General features: G+C 36.7%; 1 protein-coding gene across 1 annotated transcript in view; it reads right to left on the bottom strand.

Annotated features, from left to right (window-relative positions):
• tomm40l (translocase of outer mitochondrial membrane 40 homolog, like) overlaps positions 1-19,698 on the bottom strand; it is a 19,873-nt gene extending 175 nt beyond the window's left edge. Inside the window, exons 1-10 of the mRNA XM_062028838.1 lie at positions 19,594-19,698; positions 17,843-18,063; positions 17,702-17,769; positions 14,293-14,385; positions 12,709-12,810; positions 12,010-12,115; positions 11,813-11,935; positions 9,097-9,173; positions 4,894-4,996; positions 1-151 (exon numbers count right to left, since the gene is read on the bottom strand). The exon at positions 1-151 is cut by the window's left edge and continues 175 nt beyond it. Coding sequence (XP_061884822.1) covers positions 12-151; positions 4,894-4,996; positions 9,097-9,173; positions 11,813-11,935; positions 12,010-12,115; positions 12,709-12,810; positions 14,293-14,385; positions 17,702-17,769; positions 17,843-18,062 — 1,032 coding nt within the window. The 5' untranslated portion in view covers position 18,063; positions 19,594-19,698 and the 3' untranslated portion in view covers positions 1-11. The remainder of the gene's footprint in view (positions 152-4,893; positions 4,997-9,096; positions 9,174-11,812; positions 11,936-12,009; positions 12,116-12,708; positions 12,811-14,292; positions 14,386-17,701; positions 17,770-17,842; positions 18,064-19,593) is intronic.
• Between the last annotated feature and the right edge of the window lie 2,604 nt (positions 19,699-22,302).

The following is a 22,302-nucleotide window of genomic DNA, read 5'->3' as shown; positions in this document are numbered from 1 at the left end:
CTCCAACCGGTTCAACCGATCGTGACCCCGAAACCGCACTGGAACTTGTTTTTGTTGTGGTTGAGGAAGGAGCTGAGAACCAGAGAGAGAGGCAGCGGGAGCAACTTCTTTTCTAGAGTGGCACCGACCACCCAGTTAGTGTCTACCGAACCTGAGAGAGGGAAATAACCACAGTTGTCCACTCGTCATTATTACTTATTAACGCATATTGGAATTCAAAATGTCTATTAGGTCCCTACGGTGGTGTTTGAGCATCACTTCAATAAGAACAGTAGCTTAAGACAGAGGTGTCAAACTCATTTCAACTCAAAATCTACTCTCAGGTGGGCCGGACTGGTGAAATCATGGCGCGATCATTAAAAAATAAAGACTACTTCAGATTGTTTTCTTTGGCCAAAAATAGAACGAGCACATTCTGAAAACGTGCAAATTACAAATAATAATTTTGACAAAACACTTCAAATTCTGAGGGGAGAAAAATGTGTGCGGTTTGAAAAAACACAATGAACTTAGACTTTGTCTCAACTAGAGATGTTCGACAATGGCTTTTTTGCCGATATCCGATATTGTCCAACTCTTAAGTACCGATATATACAGTCGTTGAGTGAACACATTATTATGCCTAATTTTGTTTGGGGGCGGGGGGCGTGGTTGGGGGCGCGGTTATTTACAGCTAGAATTCACCAACTCGAGTATTTCATTTATATTTCATATATATATATATATATGTATGTGTGGGAAAAAATCACAAGACTATTTCATCTCTACAGGCCTGTTTCATGAGGGGTTTTCCTCAATCATCAGGAGATTTTAATGGAAGCATTCACATACCATGGTTTATATAGGGCACAGAGTGGGTGGGTACAGGCAGGCGTAGGGGCGTGGTGATTGGCTCATGTGTTACCTAGGAGGTGTTTCCTTCTGTGACGGCATGCTGATACAATTTCGCTGCGCTTGTTGAGGGATGACAAGTCTGGACTGTATATAATAAACAGTTTCTCTTTTAAGCATAGGTTGCATCTTTTATTACCACTGTTGTAAGGTGTGCTGGATGCAAGATGGTATGTGAATGCTTCCATTAAAATCTCCTGATGATTGAGGAAAACCCTCATGAAACAGGCCTGTAGAGATGAAATAGTCTTGTGATTTTTTCCCACACATACATATTACGCTCTACCACGGTATCGAGCATTATTTTTTTTTTGATAATCTAATTAAGACATATATATATATATATATATATATATATATATATATATATATATATATATATATATATATATATATATATATATATATATGAAATACTTCACTTTCAGTGAATTCTAGCTATATATATTTTTATTTTTTTTAATTTTATTTACATAGAAAAAAACAAACAAACTTGAATTTCAGTGTTCCGGTGGCTATCCATTAGAGGGCAGTATTGTCCTGTTTAACTTCTCCGTTCATGATGAGTATATCATTTCGGCCGCCGTGTCTGTAATTTCCTCGTTCTTCTGCTTCGTCTCCTTGTTGTGTGCGCAGTTGTGCACTCTATAAAAGCCCTAGATGTTATGACGTCTTTGGGCAGGCAAGCTGTTTATATTGTGGGAAAGCGGACGTGAGAACAGGCTGTCCCCACTCAGTCTCAGGTCCGCATTGAGCTGGAGGGGGCGTGGCCTCCAGCTCCGGCTGAATACCGGGAGTTTGTCGGGAGAAAATCTCTGCCGGGAGAGGTGCTGAATATCGGGATTCTCCCGCTAAAAACGGGAGGGTTGGCAAGTATGAGTTAGTGCTGCAAGGGGTTCTGGGTATTTGTTCTGTTGTGTTTATGTTGTGTTACGGTGTGGATGTTCTCACGAAATATGTTTGTCATTCTTGTTTGGTGTGGGTTCACAGTGTGGCGCATACTTGTAACAGTGTTAAAGTTGTTTATACGGGCACCCTCAGTGTGACCTGTATGGCTGTTGACCAAGTATGCCTGGCATTCACTTGTGTGTGTGAAAAGCCGTAGATATTATGTGATTGGGCACACAAGGGAGTGCCTTTAAGGTTTATTGGTGCTCTGTACTTCTCCCTACGTCCGTGTACCACTCCGCACAGGGGCGTTTTAAAAATGCCATACATTTTAATTTTTTAAACCAATACCGATAATTTCCGATATTACATTTTAAAGCATTTATCGGCCGATAATATCGGCAGCCCGAGATTATCGGACATCTCCAGTCTCAATGTATCTACAAAGCCAATAAACATGAAGTCACAGCCTATCTGGGATTGAACCAAATAAATAAACGTCTGCCCAGATATGAATCCTGTGCTAACTCAACAAATACACACATGGAGGTAGAAACTGTTGAAGATGGTTGAGTTACACTAACTTTTCTCATTTTTGAAAGAGACATTTAGGGGCAATGAGGGTGTCAAACAACAATGCGTTCAAAGCCGAAGACCTAAAAATGCAGGTTTTGCCTTTCATTTGTTCGAGGGGAGGAGCCACAGCCACGCCTTACCACAGCTATATGCACTTTCAGTGTTTCCTACACATTCATTTATTTGTGGCGGCCCGCCACGAAAGAATTAAGGCCGCCACAAATAGATTTTTCGGCTTTTTATTAATTTTTTTTTTTGTCCTGTCCAGCTTCTCAGGCAAATCATATAGTTGATGTAGATGCCCATATAGGCTGTTCAGATTTACTTTACACAAGAGAAGTGTCTTGTTGCCTTATTTGTATTTGACCACTACTGTTTTCTGTCTATTTGTTACTGACTGTGGCAGGACACCTCTGCCTCTGTTTCACTTTATGTTGCTGGTAAATAATATGGTTGTAGTCGTAGGCTAAAGTTACATTATTTAGTATGCACTAATTAAAGGGGCAGAGCTTTAAGAGACATTTTAGCTTTTATATTTTATAAGATATATTTTTTGTAAGAACCACAATTAATAAATATATTTCAGTGAATAACTTATTGTTCAAATCTGTATATAAATATGTACATACAGTGTTGTAATTATATTGTAAAATGGATGGATGGATGGACGTTTAAAACAAAACTGTTATTAATTAGTACGTATACATTTTTTGAGCCTTTTTAGAGAAAATCATATCATTGTACTAAATTATGCAAATTACTCGATGATGTCATGGTGACCACGCCCATAGCCACGCCCCCACCGCCACAGGTATCTTGGCAGTTTATGGGAAACACTGACTTTACTGCGTACCTCTTGCTTGCGTTTGCTTGACCAACAGAATTGTTATTGCGACACCCAGTGTACACATTTAAATCAGCAGTTTCTTTCATTAAACAATTTCAGCTCAATTTTACACTTAACAAACTCATCTCGCGGGCCGCCTGAAACCTGTTCGCGGGCCTTATCCGGCCCACGGGCCCTACGTTTGACACCCCTGGCTTAAGACATAACATGCATACTACTGTACACACACTACAAGTCCCACAATGCATTGCAATAGCTGCAATCCTTGTCTGATTTGTTGTAGCTTTTGTCAATTATTCTTGTCATCTGAAAAAGCCAAAAGCAGTGAATTTAACACGTTGTGTAAATGGTAAATAAAAACAGAATACAATGATTTGCAAATCCATTTCAACTTAAATTCAATTGAATAGACTGCAAAGACAAGATACTTGACGTTGAACTGAGAAACTTATTTTTTTTTTGTGCAAATAATCATTAACATAGAATTTAATGGCAGCGAAACATTGCGAAAAAAGTTTTTACCACTGTGTTACATGGCCTTTCCTTTTAACAACACTCAGTAAACGTTTGGGAACTGAGGAGACACATTTTTGAAGCTTCTCAGGTGGAATTCTTTCCCATTCTTGCTTGATGTACAGCTTAAGTTGTTCAACAGTCCGGGGTCTCCGTTGTGGTATTTTAGGCTTCATAATGCACCACACATTTTCAATGGGAGACAGGTCTGGACTACAGGCAGGCCAGTCTAGTACCCGCACTCTTTTACTACGAAGCCACGCTGTTGTAACACGTGCAGACCGTGGCTTGGCATTGTCTTGCTGAAATAAGCAGGGGCGTCCATGATAACGTTGCTTGGATGGCAACATATGTAGCTCCAAAACCTGTATGTACCTTTCCGCATTAATGGCGCCTTCACAGGTGTGTAAGTCACCCATGCTTTGGAAACTAAATAAGTGTTTGATGAGCATTCCTCAACTTTCTCAGTCTTTTTTGTCACTTGTGCCAGCTCTTTTTAAACATGTTGCAGGCATCAAATTCCAAATGTGCTATTATTTGCAAAAAATAACAAAGTTTACCAGTTGGAACGTTAAATATCTTGTCTTTGCAGTCTATTCAATTGAATATAAGTTGAAAAGGATTTGCAAATCATTGTATTCTGTTTTTATTTACCATTTACACAACGTGCCAACTTCACTGCTTTTGGGGTTTATTTACCAAGCAACTGTACCACTTGTTGCCCCATTGTTTTCCTTCATTTCCCACACAACAACGCATTCATCTTCATGACAACATATACGGGAGGCAACTTTCTAACTTCCAAGGAAGAATTGTTTACTCTCCACTCTTATGTTCAAATAAAAGATGCCAAGCTTGTTTACTACGGATGTCTGAGACTACTTTGTCAGGGCATTCAATCGGCCGCTGTTGTGTTGGCAGAGGCGTTGCTCCTTTGCACAACAATAAGCAAAACTATTTTTGTCTGTAGACGATAAATAGTTTGGATTTTGGCACCAAGCACTCAAGACGAGATCCGACCAATCTAAGAAGCCTGCTCGGACGAGAGAAGAAACGTATTTAAAAACAAATTAAACGGTCCAGTTGCGACCGATTGAATGCCCGGAGAATACAGCGAGTTCACGTGAGATGCATTTATTGATGGCATACAGGAAGTAGGAAAAAAAGGCGTACTGTACCTTTAAACTGTAAATTGGCTTTGGGCATATCTAGCTGGTAGCCAAACGACACACTCGTATCTTGCATGCGGGCACTTGCCTCAAACTCCACACCGAGCTGCAACTACAGAAAGGACAACGTGAGCATCGATGACACACCGCAGGGAAATTACCATTTTGTTTTTGCCCAAATGCCACCTGTATCGGATTTTTTCATGTCAATGTGAATAGTGCAATTCTGATATTTTTCAAATATTATACAATACTTTTGTATAATCCATGATATTTTGACAATGACTGGGGGGTAAATTATTCTTGCCTAAATTAATTTTTGGTTTTATTTAGAAAATATTTTTGTATATTACATGACATTTTGACTATGACTGAGGGTTAAATTATTATTACCAAAATTATTTTTTGGTGTTATTTTTACAATATTTTTGTATATTCCATGACATTTTGACAATGACTGAGGGTTGATTTATTATTACCAAAAACAATGGGGTTTTTTTTGCCAATGATTGGGGGGGTAAATGATTCTTGCCTAAATTAATTTTTGTTTTCATTTAGAACATATTTTTGGAAATTCCATGATATTTTGACAATGACTGAGGGTTAAATTGTTATTACCAAAGTTATTTTTTACAATATTTTTGTATATACCATGATATTTTGACAATGACAGAGTTTAATTATTATTGTTTTTGGGTTTTTTTAAACAATATTTTGTATAATCTATGCTATTTGACTTGGGGGTAAATGATTCTTGCCTAAATTAATTTTTGGTTTTATTTAGAAAATATTTTTGTATATTCCATGCTATTTTGACAATGACTGAGGGGTAAATTATTACTACCAAAATAATTTTTTGGTGTTATTTCTACTATATTTTTGTATATTCCAGGACATTTTGAAAATGACTGGGGGTTGAATTATTATTACCAAAAACTATGTTTTTGTTGTTATTTATTTTTACAATATTTTTGTATACTACATAACATTTTGACAATGACTGAGGGTTGAATTATTATTACCGAAAACAATGTATTTTTTTTTTAAACAATATTTTGTATAATCCATGATATTTTGACAATGATTGGGGGGTAAATGATTATTGCCTAAATAAATTTTTGGTTTTATTTAGAAAATACTTTTGTATATTCCATATTTTAACAATGACCGAGGATGAAATTATTATTACCAAAATTATTTTTACTATATTTTTGTATATTCCATGACATTTTGACAACGATTGAGGGTTGAATTATTACTACCAAAAACGATGTTTTTGTTGTTATTTATTTTTACAATATTTTTGTATATTCCATGACATTTTGACAATGATTGAGCGTTGAATTATTACTACCAAAAACGATGTTTTTGTTGTTATTTATTTTTACAATATTTTTGTATATTCCATGATATTTTGACAATGACTGAGGGTTGAATTATTATTACGGAAAACAATGTTGTTGTTTTTTTAAAACAATATTTTGTATAATCTATGATATTTTGACTAGGGGTAAATGATTCTTGCCTAAATACATTTTTGGTTTCATTTAGAAAATATTTTTGTATATTCCATGATATTTTGACAATGACTGAGGGGTAAATTAATACTACCAAAATAATTTTTTGGTGTAATTTTTACAATATTTTTGTATATTCCATGACATTTTTAAAATGACTGGGGGTTGAATTATTATTACCAAAAACTATGTTTTTGTTGTTATTTATGTTTACAATATTTTTGTGTATTCCATGATATTTTGACAATGACTGAGGGTTGAATTATTATTACCAAAATAATTTTTTGGTGTTATTTTTACAATATTTTTGTATATTCCATGACATTCTAAAAATGAGTGAGGGTTGAATTATTATTACCGAAAACAATGTTTTTTTAAACAATATTTTGTATAATCCATTATATTTTGACAATGATTGGGGGGTAAATGATTGTCTAAATTAATTTTTCATTTTATTAAGAAAATATTTTTGTATATTCCATGATATTTTGACAATGACTGAGGGTTAAATTATTAATACCAAAATTATTTTTTACAATATTTTTGTATATTCCATGATATTTTGACAATGACTGAGGGTTGAATTATTATTACGGAAAACAATGTTTTGTTTTTTTTAAACAATATTTTGTATAATCTATGATATTTTGACAATGATTGGGGGTAAATGATTATTGGCTAAATTAATTTTTGATTTTATTTAGAAAATAATTTTGTATATTCCGTGATATTTTGACAATGACTAAGGGTTAAATTATTATTACCAAAAATTATTTTTACAATATTTTTGTATATTTCATGATATTTTTACAATGACTGAGGGTTGAATTATTATTACGGAAAACAAGGTTTCTTTTTTTTTTTAACAATATTTTGTATAATCTATGATATTTTGACAATGACTAGGGGGTAAATGATTATTGCCTAAATTAATTTTTGGTTTTATTTAGAAAATAATTTTGTATATTCCGTGATATTTTGACAATGACTGATGGTTAAATTATTATTACCAAAATTATTTTTTGGTGTTATTTTTACAATATTTTTGTATACTCCATGACATTTTGACAATGACTGAGGGTTGAATTATTAATACCAAAAAACTATGTTTTTTTTGTTATTTATTTATTTTTTACAATATTTTTGTATATTCCATGCTATTTTGACAATGACTGGGGGTTGAATTATTATTACCAAAAACTATGTTGTGTTGTTATTTCTCATCCGACGTATATTCAGGCTCAAAAACATAAGATTCTGGATCATCATTTGTCCCAAAGTAGTCATCATTCGCCCTCATGAAGTCTGCCATAATTAGTAGTGTTGTTGTTGAAGTAAATAAGAGTTTGTTGCAACAGTATGTGCTCTGTGAAATCCATGCTCCCAGGAAATATGTTTTGGTAATGCTTGAAATTGCCAAAATACATAATATTACATGTTATCATGAGTGTGCTTGTTACTACGTTTTATATATATATATATACTTACAGCATGTACCGGTATATATAAAAAGTTGATGAAGGTTTTTTAAGGGAAGATTATACGACTCCTGCATTGTTAGAAGCCTTTTGCCTGCAGTTTGTTTACTATTTAGTATGCACAGGACAAAGAAAGGCATATGTGTTCTTGTTGAGTTGTTTAATTGAGTTGAGTTTGTGTTTATTTGGAACATGCATGCATACAACATGATACACCACAATTTCCAGTTTCTCTATTCAACATGTTCGAAAAAGAGTCCTTTACATAGCAGTTGCTAACACTTTTGTTCACTTCCTGTTCTCAATGTATTCACAATATACTCCATAAGTAATAACATTAAAAATACATAAATAATAATTAGTGAAGTAAGTTATATTTCACATGGTGAGATAAATAAGATTATCTAGAAAATGAATGGATGGATGACATAAATTCAGAATGTTTATCTTCTTTGTACTTTGTAAACACTTTAAGTTTGAAGAGTTTCTTGAAGTGGATCATATTAGTGCATTGTTTGATTTCTTTGCTTAATCCATTCCATCATTTAATTCCACATACTGATATACTGAAGGTCTTAAGTGTTGTACGTGCATACAAATGTTTTAAATTACATTTTTATCTAAGATTATATTTCTCCTCTTTTGTTGAGAAGAATTGTTGTACATTCTTGGGTAGCAGGTTATAGTTTGTTTTGTGTATAATTTTAGCTGTTTGCAAATTCACTATGTCGTGGAATTTCAGTATTTTTGATTCAATAAATAAAGGATTTGTATGTTCTCTATATCCAACATTATGTATTATTCTAACTGATCTTTTTTGTAACACCGTTAATGAATTAAAGTGTACTTTTGTACTTATTTCCCCATATTTCTACACAATAACTCAGATAAGTAACACTAGCGAGCAGTAGAGAATATGAAGTGATTTTTGGTTTAGAACATGTTTTGCTTTATTCATTATCGACGTGTTTCTTGCTACTTTATGTTGTATATTTTTATATTAGATTTCCAGTTCATTTTATCATCAATCATTATACCTAGAAATTTGGTTTCATTTACTCTTTCAGTTTGGATTCCGTCTATCTGCATTTGTGTTTGACTTCCCCTTCTACTGTCACGAAAATCTGCTTCATGAAAGTGCAAAAATTAATTCAGATGAGGTTTTGAAAAAATACGGGCCCGCGACCCAGCAGTTGAAAATGACGGTAATGACCTACCTGCTCGTTGGCTTTGTGATAGTAGGAGGCGTGAGCGCCCGCCGAGCCCAGCGTCAGCGTGGCGATGTAGTTGGTGCCTGCGTTGAAAAGGTCACAAGTTCAAGACAAAGCTCCTCATGTGACAGTGCTTTCTAAAATCGATTCGAATTCGAATCGCGATTCTCACGTTGTGCGATTCAGAATCGATTCTCATTTTTAAAAAATCGATTTAAAAAAAAAAAAAAAAAATTTTTATTTGTATTATTTTTTAATTAATCAATCCAACAAAACAATACACAGCAATACCATAACAATGCAATCCAATTCCAAAAGCAAACCCGACCCAGCAACACTCAGAACTGCAATAAACAGAGCAATTGAGAGGAGACACAAACACGACCAGTGTTGGGTTAGTTACTGAAAACCAGTAACTAGTTACAGTTACTAGTTACTTTATTTCAAAAGTAACTAACTCAGTTACTTACACCAAAAAGTAATGCGTTACTGTGAAAAGTAACTATTTAGTTACTTCTTTTTTCCCCCTTTTTTTTTAAGGCTCCCAATAATGCCCTTTTAGCCTTCATTTCAGTACTGTTATTGCACTGGAGAATAATACAATCTGTTGATCAACTTGACATGCATTTGCATCACTGAACTCAGAAAGCCATGTGGTCTACATACAACACACAAAGACAAAGATATGTTTCAAAGGGCCAATTTATTTCAGGCCAGAAAAAATTGACAAAACCATTTTAAATAGCTGCAACATAATGGCACTTTAACTTTAACTTTAAGTAGATAGGATCTTTGATCCAAGACACAACTTACATTTAACTAAAATGTTATTTTCTTTGTGCTCGACAAAAGAAAAGTATTGAGAATGTCTCCATGTTAAAAAACTCGACTTCTGGCTTCGCCATGATGTCTTGTTAGTTGTTATGAGAGTAGCGTATGTGTGTGTGTGGCCCTTTAAGATTTGACAGCATGTGAGGTGAGTGACGTCAGTGAGTGAGTGGGCGAGAGAGGTGAGGGAGCGGCGACAGTGAGTGCGTGCAGGTGCTCTAGCTTGGTGGATGGCTGCGTCCAATAAAGTCACAAAGTTGCAACAAACTGCCGGCCTCGTCATTCACCCTCAGCTGTAAAGACCCTCTTCCGGGTAAAGTGAAGGTTGTTAGCCCCGAAGTACGGCTCTGGAGGAACGTCTCCCCTGTGGGGAGGCGTGCTTTCCCCCACCCACAGAAAGCACGCCTCTTCTTTTCCACCGGAGCGCTCCAATAAAACACACTCAGATCTTCTGTTTCTAGCCGATACTACATAAAAATAACGTAAAATAACGCAGTAATGCATCATGCAGTAACGGTAACTGAGTTACTGCATATAAAAAATAACGCGTTAGATTACTAGTTACCGCCGAAACTAACGGCGTTACAGTAACGCGTTAGTCCCAACACTAAACACGACACAGAAAAAAACCAAAAGTAGTGAAACAAAAATAAATATTATCAACAACAGTATCAATATTAGTTACAATTTCAACATAGCAGTGATTAAAAATCTCTCATTGACATTATCATTAGACATTTATAAAAAAAAATAAAAAAAGAACAATAGTGTCACAGTGGCTTACACTTGCATCGCATCTCATTAGCTTGACAACACACTGTGTCCAATATTTTCACAAAGATAAAATAAGTCATATTTTTGGTTCATTTAATAGTTAAAACAAATTGACATTCAGTGTTTCCCACACATTCATTTATTTGTGGCGGCCCGCCACGAAACAATTACGTCCGACACAAATAAAAATTTTAAAAAATTTAATTTTTTTTTTTTTTTGTCCTGTCCAGCTTCTCAGGCAAACCATAAAGTTGATGTAGATGCCCATATAGGCTGTTCAGATTTACTTTACAAAAGAGAAGTGTAGGATACTTCTCTTGTTGCCTTATTTGTATTTGACCACTACTGTTTTCTGTTTATTTGTTACTGACTGTGGCAGGACACCTCTGCCTCTGTTTCACTTTATGTTGCTGGTAAATAATATGGTTGTAGTAGTAGGCTAGAGTTAAATTATTTAGTATGCACTAATTAAAGGGGCAGAGCTTTAAGAGACATTTTAGCTTTTATATTTTATAAGATATATTTTTTGTAAGAACCACAATTAATAAATATATTTCAGTGAATAACTTATTGTTCAAATCTGTATATAAATATGTACATAAAGTGTTGTAATTATATTGTAAAATGGATGGATGGATGGATGGACGTTTAAAACAAAACTGTTATTATTAAATAGTAAGTATAAATTATTTGAGCCTTTTTTAGAGAAAATCATATCATTGTAGTAAATTATGCAAATTACTCAATGATGTCATGTGACCACGCCCATAGCCACGCCCCCACCGCCACAGGCATCTTGGCAGTTTATGGGAAACACTGGACATTATTGCAATCAGTTGATAAACATTGTCCTTTACAATTACAAAAGCTTTTTACAAAAATCTACTACTCTGCTTGCATGTCAGCATGGGGTAGATCCTGCTGAAATCTATGTATTGAATGAATAGAGAATCCTTTTGAATCGGGAAAATATCGTTTTTGAATCGAGAATCGCGTTGAATCGAAAAAAAAAAAATCGATTTTGAATCGAATCGTGACCCCAAGAATCGATATTGAATCGAATCGTGGGACACCCAAAAGATTCGCAGCCCTAATCTCTAGTCTATGGCGCTTTCCTCACCTGTGTACCTGCCAACTAGAGACATCACAGCGCCCTCCTCTGACGGCCTGCGGTGGTACATCAGCTCCCCTCCCAGAGCCAGAGCAGGCGAGATGGACTGGAGGTAATGTGTGATCACGACTCCTATATGGAGACACGTTGAGGTGAGGGAATATTGACTTAAATATACTTTTTTTTTTCTCAAAAAGGTGACTTACCGGAGCCGGCGAGCATGTCAGGGTTTCCGAGCGTGACGGTTGCAGTAAAATCTTTCCCCTTGAACTCTGCGTCGCCTTGCCAGTTGACGAACTTATGTTGCTGTGTCTGATGAAGGCAACGTTTGAAAATAACCCGAGCTCACTGCGGCCATTTTGGACTTGCTATACACTACCGTTCAAAAGTTTGGGGTCACATTGAAATGTCGTTATTGTTGAAGGAAAAGCACTGTACTTTTCAATGAAGATAACTTTAAACTAGTCTTAACTTTAAAGAAATACACTCTATACATTGCTAATGTGGTAAATGACTATTCTAGCTGCAAATGTCTGGTTTTTGGTGCAATATCTACATAGGTGTATAGAGGTCCATTTCCAGCAACTATCACTCCAGTGTTCTAATGGTACAATGTGTTTGCTCATTGGCTCAGAAGGCTAATTGATGATTAGAAAACCCTTGTGCAATCATGTTCACACATCTGAAAACAGTTTAGCTCGTTACAGAAGCTACAAAACTGACCCTCCTTTGAGCAGATTGAGTTTCTGGAGCATCACATTTGTGGGGTCAATCAAACGCTCAAAATGGCCAGAAAAAGAGAACGTTCATCTGAAACTTGACAGTCTATTCTTGTTCTTAGAAATGAAGGCTATTCCACAAAATTGTTTGGGTGACCCCAAACTTTTTAACGGTAATGTACGTACCTGGAAGGCCACTTTGGAACGTATCCTGCTGCTGATCTGGTGGATGACCTGAGCGTTGAGGCTGCCCCCGTTGTCCATGTCTCCCACCATGACTGGGAAAAACTGAGCAGGCCCTTTTCATAGTTCTAACATTTCTCTAACACTGGAAACAAAAACTTGCGGGTGATTATTGGAATCATTTAGAGCGGCCTGTGTCGGGACGATGCAATAGCAACGGTGATGTGAGGCTTGACATAGTCATTCATTAGGTCAGTGTTTTTCAACCACTGTGCCGCGGCACACTAGTGTGCCGTGAGATACAGTCTGGTGTGCCGTGGGAGATTATCCAATTTCCCCTATTTGGGTTAAAAATATTTTTTGCAAACCAGTAATTATAGTCTATATATATATATATATATATATATATATATATATATATATATATATATATATATATATATATATATATATATATTAGGGCTGCAACAACTAATCGATTAAATCGATTAAAATCGATTATAAAAATAGTTGCCGATTAATTTAGTCATCGATTCGTTGGATCTATGCTATGCGCATGCGCAGAGGCTTTTTAAAAAAGAAAAAAAAACCCCAAAAAAAACAACCTTTATTTATAAACTGCAACATGTACAAACAGCTGAGAAACAATAATCAAAATAAGTATGGTGCCAGTATGCTGGTTTTTTTCAATAAAATACTGGAAAGGACAGAAATGTAGTTTGTCTCTTTTATCCGATTATCAATCGATTAATCAAAGTAATAATCGACAGATTAATCGATTATCAAATTAATCGTTAGTTGCAGCCCTAATATATGTATATATATAGTCTAATTATAGTCTATATAGTCTATACAAAAAGTGCACTTTAATTTAGTGTTGTTTTGATATGTCATCTTAGTGACATCATGCACAAAAGTGCACTAATAGCTTGTTTTAAAATGTCTCTGACAATTTTGGAAATGACATGAATGTTTGTGCCACTACTTAATAACTGTTTAATAAATACACTTTTGCTAAATTGACTTGTTTGTGGTTTCCCTCTCTGCATGAAAGTTTAAAATAAGCATATATTAATGCAGTATGAAGAAGAATGTTTTAATGTAGACACATAGAATCATCATACTGCTGTGATTATATGCATCAAGTGTTCATTCAAGGCTAAGGCAAAAATATCCAGATATATATCGTGTATCGTGACATGGCCTAAAAATATCGAGATATTAATAAAAGGCCATATCGCCCAGCCCTAATATCAATAATGCTGTTTGTCTTAACACTGCCGTTGAGTCACCAAAGCTATTTAACATTAAAAGACAGTACAGTCCTCACATTTTAGCAACCATGTGATTTTGTCCTCTCAAAGGACAATTACAAGATGCATTTTGGATATAAATTAGGACAATTTATGTCTCCTCTATGAACCGCAACATATACTGCAATCAAACTGGTTGTTAACCAGGTGATATATAAGTACTAAAATATCCACAGCATTGATCAGGGGGAAAAAGTAATTCCTATTATACACCAATATTAAAATAAAAAATATAGTACAATAAAAGGGAAAAAAGTAAGTAAAAAAAAGGTACCTCTGCTGGACCCGTCTGCTTGACTCCAACGTATGTGGCTCCAAACCGGTAGCTGGAATCCCCCAAAGTGCTCAGCAGCACAGTGTGATTCACCTGGATTTTTACATGAAAGAAATTACCTTTTGAATTAAACTCAATGCCACAGTGGCACACTGTACACTGCAGTAATACGCTCTCCTTAAAGTGCTTTCATCACATATTTGCTGAGGTATCACTTTAAACAATGTAGTATCAGGTTGTCAATGTATTATGTTCTTGTTGACAGTAAATTGACAGCACCTCTGCTGGTTGCAGCTGAATACTGCACTCTGTAGGTATCAGCAGATCTAATTAAAGGCCTACTGAAAGCCACTACTACCGACCACGTAGTCTGATAGTTTATATATCAATGATGAAATCTTAACATTGCAACACATGCCAATACGGCCGGGTTAACTTATAAAGTGCAATTTTAAATTTCCCGCCACACTTCCGCTTGAAAACGTCTCGGTATGATGACGTATGCGCGTGACGTACCCAGTTTAACAGAGGTATGGCTCCCCCATTGAAGCCAATACGAAATAGCTCTGTTTTCATCTCATTATTCCACAGTATTCTGGACATCTGTGTTGGTGAATCTGTTGCAATTTGTTCATTGCATTATGGAGAAAGAAGCTGAGCAAGCAAAGAAGAAAGTCGGTGCGAAGCGGAGTATTTTGCGAGGGAAGTCAGCAACACAACACAGCCGGTGTTTCATTGTTTACATTCCCGAAAGATGCAGTCAAGATCGAAGAACTGGGACAACAGAGACTCTTACCAGGAGGACTTTGACTTCGTTAACGGACGCAGACGCGATCCCGTGAGTACGCTTCCAAACATTTGATCGCTTGCTATAACTAACTCGAGCTAGTAGCTAGGAGCTAGCATAAACACCTAAGTGTTTGTTATGCGGGATTAATTTGTGGCATATTAAATATAAGCCTGGTTGTGTTGTGGCTAATAGAGTATATATATGTCTTGTGTTTATTTACTGTTGTAGTCATTCCCAGCTGAATATCAGGTCCCACCCGCGCGCTTCCAAACATTTGATCGCTTGCCCGTACGTGCGTGTCACGTATGTAACTTTGGTTAAATATATAAGCTTTATGAACCTTGGGTTAAGTGAACGGTTCTTTGGGCTGAGTGAGTGTGTGTGTTGTGCAGGTGTTTGAATTGTATTGGCGGGTTATATATACGGGATCCCGTCCATATTACCCGCTCGAGCTATAACTAGCTCGAGATAGTAGCTAAGAGCTAGCATAACAAACACCTAGGTGTTTTTATGTAGGATTAATTTGTGGCATATTAAATATAAGCCTGGTTGTGTTGTGGCTAATAGAGTATATATATATATGTCTTGTTTATTTACTGTTGTAGTCATTCCCAGCTGAATATCAGGTCACCCCCGGCTCTCACAGCATCTTCCCTATCTGAATCGCTTCCACTCCCCACTAGTCCTTCACTTGCACTTTCCTCATCCACAAATCTTTCATCCTCGCTCAAATTAATGGGGAAATCGTCGCTTTCTCGGTCCGAATCTCTCTCACTTCTGGCGGCCATCATTGTAAACAATAGGGAACTTTGCGTATATGTTCAATTGACTACGTCACGCTACTTCCGGTAGGGGCAAGCCTTTTTTTATCAGATACCAAAAGTTGCGATCTTTATCGTCGTTGTTCTATACTAAATCCTTTCAGCAAAAATATGGCAATATCGCGAAATGATCAAGTATGACACATAGAATAGATCTGCTATCCCCGTTTGAATAAAACCATTTCATTTCAGTAGGCCTTTAAAGCTTTTTAATTCCGCCAAAAACAAATTAAATGCCCATTTCTTATTGCAGATAGTTATCATGTATTGTCAAAATTGTACACATTTGACCGTGATAATCTTGAATATTTGAAAAGTTTACATTAACTATTACTTTCTGGAAAATTAGAATTGGCTCAAAAGACAGTTTATTCTAAGAATGTATTTGTATTTATTTTTCTGTAGTGGTGGCATCAGCTGCCAGTTGTGGTGGCGTCACGCTGACAGCAAAAGCTGCTTTGTTGGTCACGCCAAAAACATAACTACTGCCTGCATTCCATCGCCGACTTGTGATTAGTAAATACTTGTTAAATAAAACCTCTGCCTTGTTTGTAATTAATATGTAGGCCTTATGCGCTATTATATTTTAATGTTGGTCATTATGGTGATACTTGGAACGACAAGAGTTTTCTGAGGTGGTACTTGTTGAAAGAAGTTTGAGAACCACTGCTATAGAGACATTGTTATTGTAAGTGCTAACACCAAGGAACTACAAACCCCAAAACCAGTGACACATATATAAGTGCAAGATAAAACTCTACTATGCAAAGCAAAAGCCATTTATCAACAACACCCAGAAACGCCGCCGGCTTTGCTGGGCCCGAGCTCATCTAAGATGGACTGATGCAAAGTGGAAAAGTGTTCTGTGGTCTGACGAGTCCACATTTCAAATTGTTTTTGGAAACTGTGGACGTCGTGTCCTCCGGACCAAAGAGGAAAAGAACCATCCGGATTGTTATAGGCGCAAAGTTGAAAAGCCAGCATGTGTGATGGTATGGGGGTGTATTAGTGCCCAAGACATGGGTAACTTACACATCTGTGAAGGCACCATTAATGCTTAAAAGGTACATACAGGTTTTGGAGCAACATATGTTGCCATCCAAGCAACGTTATCATGGACGCCCCTGCTTATTTCAGCAAGACAAGGCCAAGCCACGTGTTACAACAGTGTGGCTTCATAGTAAAAGAGTGCGGGTACTAGACTGACCTGCCTGTAGTCCAGACCTGTCTCCCATTGAAAATGTGTGGTGCATTATGAAGCCTAAAATACCACAACGGAGACCCCCGGACTGTTGAACAACTTAAGCTGTACATCAAGCAAGAATGGGAAAGAATTCCACCTGAAAAAGCTTTAAAAATGTGTCTCCTCAGTTCCCAAACGTTTACTGAGTGTTGTTAAAAGGAAAGGCCATGTAACACAGTGGTAAAAATGCCCCTGTGACAACTTTTTTGCAGCCATTATATTCTAAGTTAATGATTATTTGCCAAAAAAAATTTAGTTTCTCAGTTCAAACATTAAATCTCTTTGCAGTCTATTCAATTGAATATAGGTTGAATAGGATTTGCAAATCATTGTATTCTGTTTTTATTTACCATTTACACCAACTTCACCGGTTTTGGGTTTTGTACTTTTCTGGCGTCATTAGCCGCCTCGTACTGGCAGTTTTGTACTGCTTGAAACTCACAGGAATAGGAAGGTTGCGTGTTCTTGTTTTACATGTTGATGATAAGCCTTTTTCCTTTAAAAATCAATGAATTCCTAATGACTAGAACGAATATGAAAAGTTAGCTAACCAACCTGGAAGTGGTTACTAAGTCCCTTGTTAACGACGAGCCTGACGCCGTCTATCTGCATGGGAAACACCTCTGTGGACGAAAGAGATGCAGGGCATATGTGAAGCGGGAAAAACAACAAAAAACTGAAATAATTGTAATTTACCTTTGCACTTGCGGTGACATTCATCAAATGTACCAGGATTGGGTAGAGCACTTTCCTCTTCCTGTGGCGGCACTGGAGTCACCCCAGTTGAGGGTGATACCGGGGACACTGAAGGCATCCCAAAACCTGATGGTACTGTCAACATAGGTGGAGCCAGGCCGCCGGAGGCTGGTGATGGTGGCTGTGGGCTGGGGGAGCTGGCAGCCAAAACACTCCCCATTCTGCAAGATGAGCATAGGGTCATTGGATGAATAAAAACATCCTAAATTATAACTACGCCATCAACAAAGTTAATCGGTTAACATTAGGCTTTATAAATACATTTGTCATATGGTTGGTTGGTTGATTTAAGTTTAGTTCGAACATGTATACTATTTCACTATGAAACATCACATATTTTCATTTTTCTTTACAACATGTCCGAAAAGGAGTAGGAAGAAGCAGCGCTTATTTAATCCGACCCCTTTTTGTCAGAATAAATTGTATCTAAGTTATCACAAAACTTTGCGTTTCAACGAGTTCCCGGCGAGCAGACAAAATCTATCTTTGATCCTACCAAGCAGAAGGCTTGTAAAACTCCACTGTGTAGGATGGGAAGCAACATGAAGGTGTTCTGTTTCTTTCATGTATTGTAATCAACAGAAAGATATTGTCTTGACCCAAGAACTACAAAGCGAAGAGGAAGCAGGACCTGACTCCCCTTTAGGGACTTTTTCTTTGAACTGTTTTAATCAAAGGCGATGGCTGTTTACGACCCCCGTCCCTTAGAAACAGCTGTTGCCATGTAATCAGGGAAAGTCCAAATAAAAGAGGAGGCGTACAATCTTTCGCCAGAGCGTGGTGAGACTGTGCAAGAGTACGGTCCAGACGTCTCTCCTCAATTGAGCCAGATTTAATTCGGTCTCTGTTTAATTCCTTGCTTCTTGTCTTGTTTAATAGATGTCATCAGTGTTTGAACCTGACATCTTCTCTGCATCATAGCAGTTCCAGTAACACATGTTCTTCATTTGTAAATAAATGACATCAATTCATTCTGAATACAGGAGTTCTTTAGAAAAATAATTAAGCCATGCAGATTTTAAACTTTGGAATTATTTCTATAGTTTGAAAACATCCAGCGGGTCGCATTGAAGTGTTTAGTATGTTGTGATATTCCCCAGGTAGCCCAGTTTTTAATGGACCGAATGGACTGTTTTAATGCTGTTTTGCTAGACCCGTGTCACGTGACTTCAAACTTGGCACCTCATTGGCTGGTTGTGAGACAGGATCGATTGCTTCAGCCTTAATTTACCAAAAAGCGAATCATGCTTTTTGAAGCAGCACATTTTTCGACACCAAATTTTTTTTACACTGAATTTTAAAACACTTACTCTATCCTCAATGAAATTGTCAGCGTAACTTGATGAAAAAAAAAAAAATTACAAAATTTAGAGACATAAACTCACTGTCAAAAAAAGCGTTCGTATTAATAAAGTGGTAACATTTCATAAATATAATAACAAATATGATAGGTAAAAGGGCATTTATGAATTGCAAAATTAATGCAAGAAGACATTTTGAAATATGTACTACAGAAATCCCATTTCAATGGACAGTTAAGCTCGTTTATCTACACCAGCCGCTATGTGCTAAGTTAAATGTTTAAAAACAATTCTGTGGCTAAAACAAAGAGTTTATCGGTCAACCACTCACTTAATAAAAAGCGAATATAATAAAAAACCAGACAATAGGAGAGAAAGAAAGATACTCACGTTGTGAATGTGAGAGGACGATGTGACCGGAAGTGAATTCTTAGTAGTGCCGGCAAGGACTGTACGTCTAAGCCCGTTTTTGATTGGATGACAGGGTCAGACTCCTCAAAGGTGATTGGTGCAAAAAGCCATCATGGTTGTGACGTCATATCATTCCAAGAGCGTCATTGGCTTAAAGTGTCATTGCCGTTGGGAGTAGGCGGGGCCATTGTGTGACGGTTCAAAATAACGCCAAGTGATCCATCCATCCATTTTTTTACCGCTTATTCCCTTTAGGGTCGCGGGGGGCGCTGGAGCCTATCTCAGCTACAATCGGGCAGAAGGCGGGGTACACCCTGGACAAGTCGCCAGCTCATCGCAGGGCCAACACAGATAGACAGACAACATTCACACTCCCATTCACACACTAGGGCCAATTTAGTGTTGATAACCAGTTATTTCATTACGGCATGATTACAAAAGTTATTTATTGCTGCCCTAAAAAAATAATTGGAAAAGACGTGGAAATAAAGGGAAATTTATTTTTGTGTCACATAAACACTGCGCTTGTAACGAAGTAAGCAATATTGCTCAGCAAAATGATCAGAATGTCAAGGACAAATGCAGGCAAGTGTAGATGCAACAGTGCCACCTGTCGGTCTTCCGTTGCACTACACACACACATACAGTCCTGGTCAAAAGTGTACATACATACACTTGTTAAAGTTAAAGTACCCATGATTGTCACACACACACACACACACACACACACACACACACACACACACACTAGGTGTGGGGAAATTATTCTCTGCATTTGACCCATCACCCTTGATCACCCCCTGGGAGATGAGGGGAGCAGTGAGCAGCAGCGGTGGCCGCGCCCGGGAATCATTTTTGGTGATTTAAGCCCCAATTCCAACCCGTGATGCTGAGTGCCAAATAACATGATGTCATGGCTGTCTTGAGTTTCCAATCATTTCTACAATTCTTATTTTGTTGTGATAGAGTGATTGGAGCACACACTTGTTGGTCACAAAAAAAACATTCATGAAGTTTGCTTCTTTTATGAATTTATTATGGGTCTACTGAAAATGTGAGCAAATGTGCTGGGTCAAAAGTATACATACAGCAATGTTAATATTTGCTTACATGTCCCTTGGCAAGTTTCACTGCAATAAGGCACTTTTGGTAGCCATCCACAAGCTTCTGCTTGAGTTTTTGACCACTCCTCTTGACAAAATTGGTGCAGTTCAGCTAAATTTGTTGGTTTTCTGACATGGACTTGTTTCTTCAGCATTGTCCACACGTTTAAGTCAGGACTTTGGGAAGGCCATTCTAAAACCTTCATTCTAGCCTGATTTAGCCATTCCTTTACCACTTTTGACGTGTGTTTGGGGTCATTGTCCTGTTGGAACACCCAACTGCGCCCAAGACCCAACCTCCGGGCTGATGATTTTAGCTTGTCCTGAAGAATTTGGAGGTAATCCTCCTTTTTCATTGTCCCATTTACTCTCTGTAAAGCACCAGTTCCATTGGCAGCATAACACTACCACCACCATGCTTGACGGTAGGCTTGGTGTTCCTGGGATTAAAGGCCTCACCTTTTCTCCTCCAAACATATTGCTGGGTATTGTGGCCAAACAGCTCCATTTTTGTTTCATCTGACATCACATGGACAAAGATAAGACCTCCTGGAGGAAACTTATGGAAACTCAAGACAGCCACACTGCAAAAACTGAAATCTAAGTAAGATTAAATATCTCAAATAAGGGTGATATTTGCTTATTTTCTGTCTGATAAGATAATTTTTCTCACTAGGGATGTCCGATAATGGCTTTTTGCCGATATCCGATATTCCGATATTGTCCAACTCTTTAATTACCGATACCGATATCAACCGATACCGATATCAACCGATATATGCAGTCGTGGAATTAACACATTATTATGCCTAATTTGGACAACCAGGTATGGTGAAGATAAGGTACTTTTTAAAAAATTTAGTAAAATAAGATAAATAAATTAAAAACATTTTCTTAAATAAAAACGAAAGTACAACAATATAAAAACAGTTACATAGAAACTAGTAATGAATGAAAATTAGTAAAATTAACTGTTAAAGGTTAGTACTATTAGTGGACCAGCAGCACGCACAATCATGTGTGCTTACGGACTGTATCCCTTGCAGACTGTATTGATATATATTGATATATAATGTAGGAACCAGAATATTAATAACAGAAAGAAACAACCCTTTTGTGTGAATGAGTATAAATGGGGGAGGGAGGTTTTTTGGGTTGGTGCACTAATTGTAAGTGTATATTGTGTTTTTTATGTTGATTTAATTAAAAACAAAACAAAAAACAACAACGATACTGATAATAAAAAAAAAACGATACCGATAATTTCCGATATTACATTTTAACGCATATATCGGCCGATATTATCGGACATCTCTACTTCTCACTAAACAGATTTTATGTTAGAGTGTTTTACTTGTTTTAAGGGTTTTGGTCCTAAATGATATCAGTAAGATATTACAGCTTGTTGCTGAGATTTGATGACCTATATTGAGTAAAACATGCTTGAAACTAGAATATCAACTGTTGCAAAGCTGTGTCATCAACACTCACAAGTATAAAACTACTTTTTTAAAGTAATAATTTCTTATTTCAAGCATTAAAAAAAAATCATGACTTTGACACAATTGTGTCTCATATTAAAACA

The sequence above is a fragment of the Entelurus aequoreus genome, linkage group LG20 (genome assembly GCF_033978785.1).
Source record: "Entelurus aequoreus isolate RoL-2023_Sb linkage group LG20, RoL_Eaeq_v1.1, whole genome shotgun sequence".
Lineage (NCBI taxonomy): Eukaryota > Metazoa > Chordata > Actinopteri > Syngnathiformes > Syngnathidae > Entelurus > Entelurus aequoreus.
This window is presented reverse-complemented; position numbering and strand designations above follow the sequence as displayed.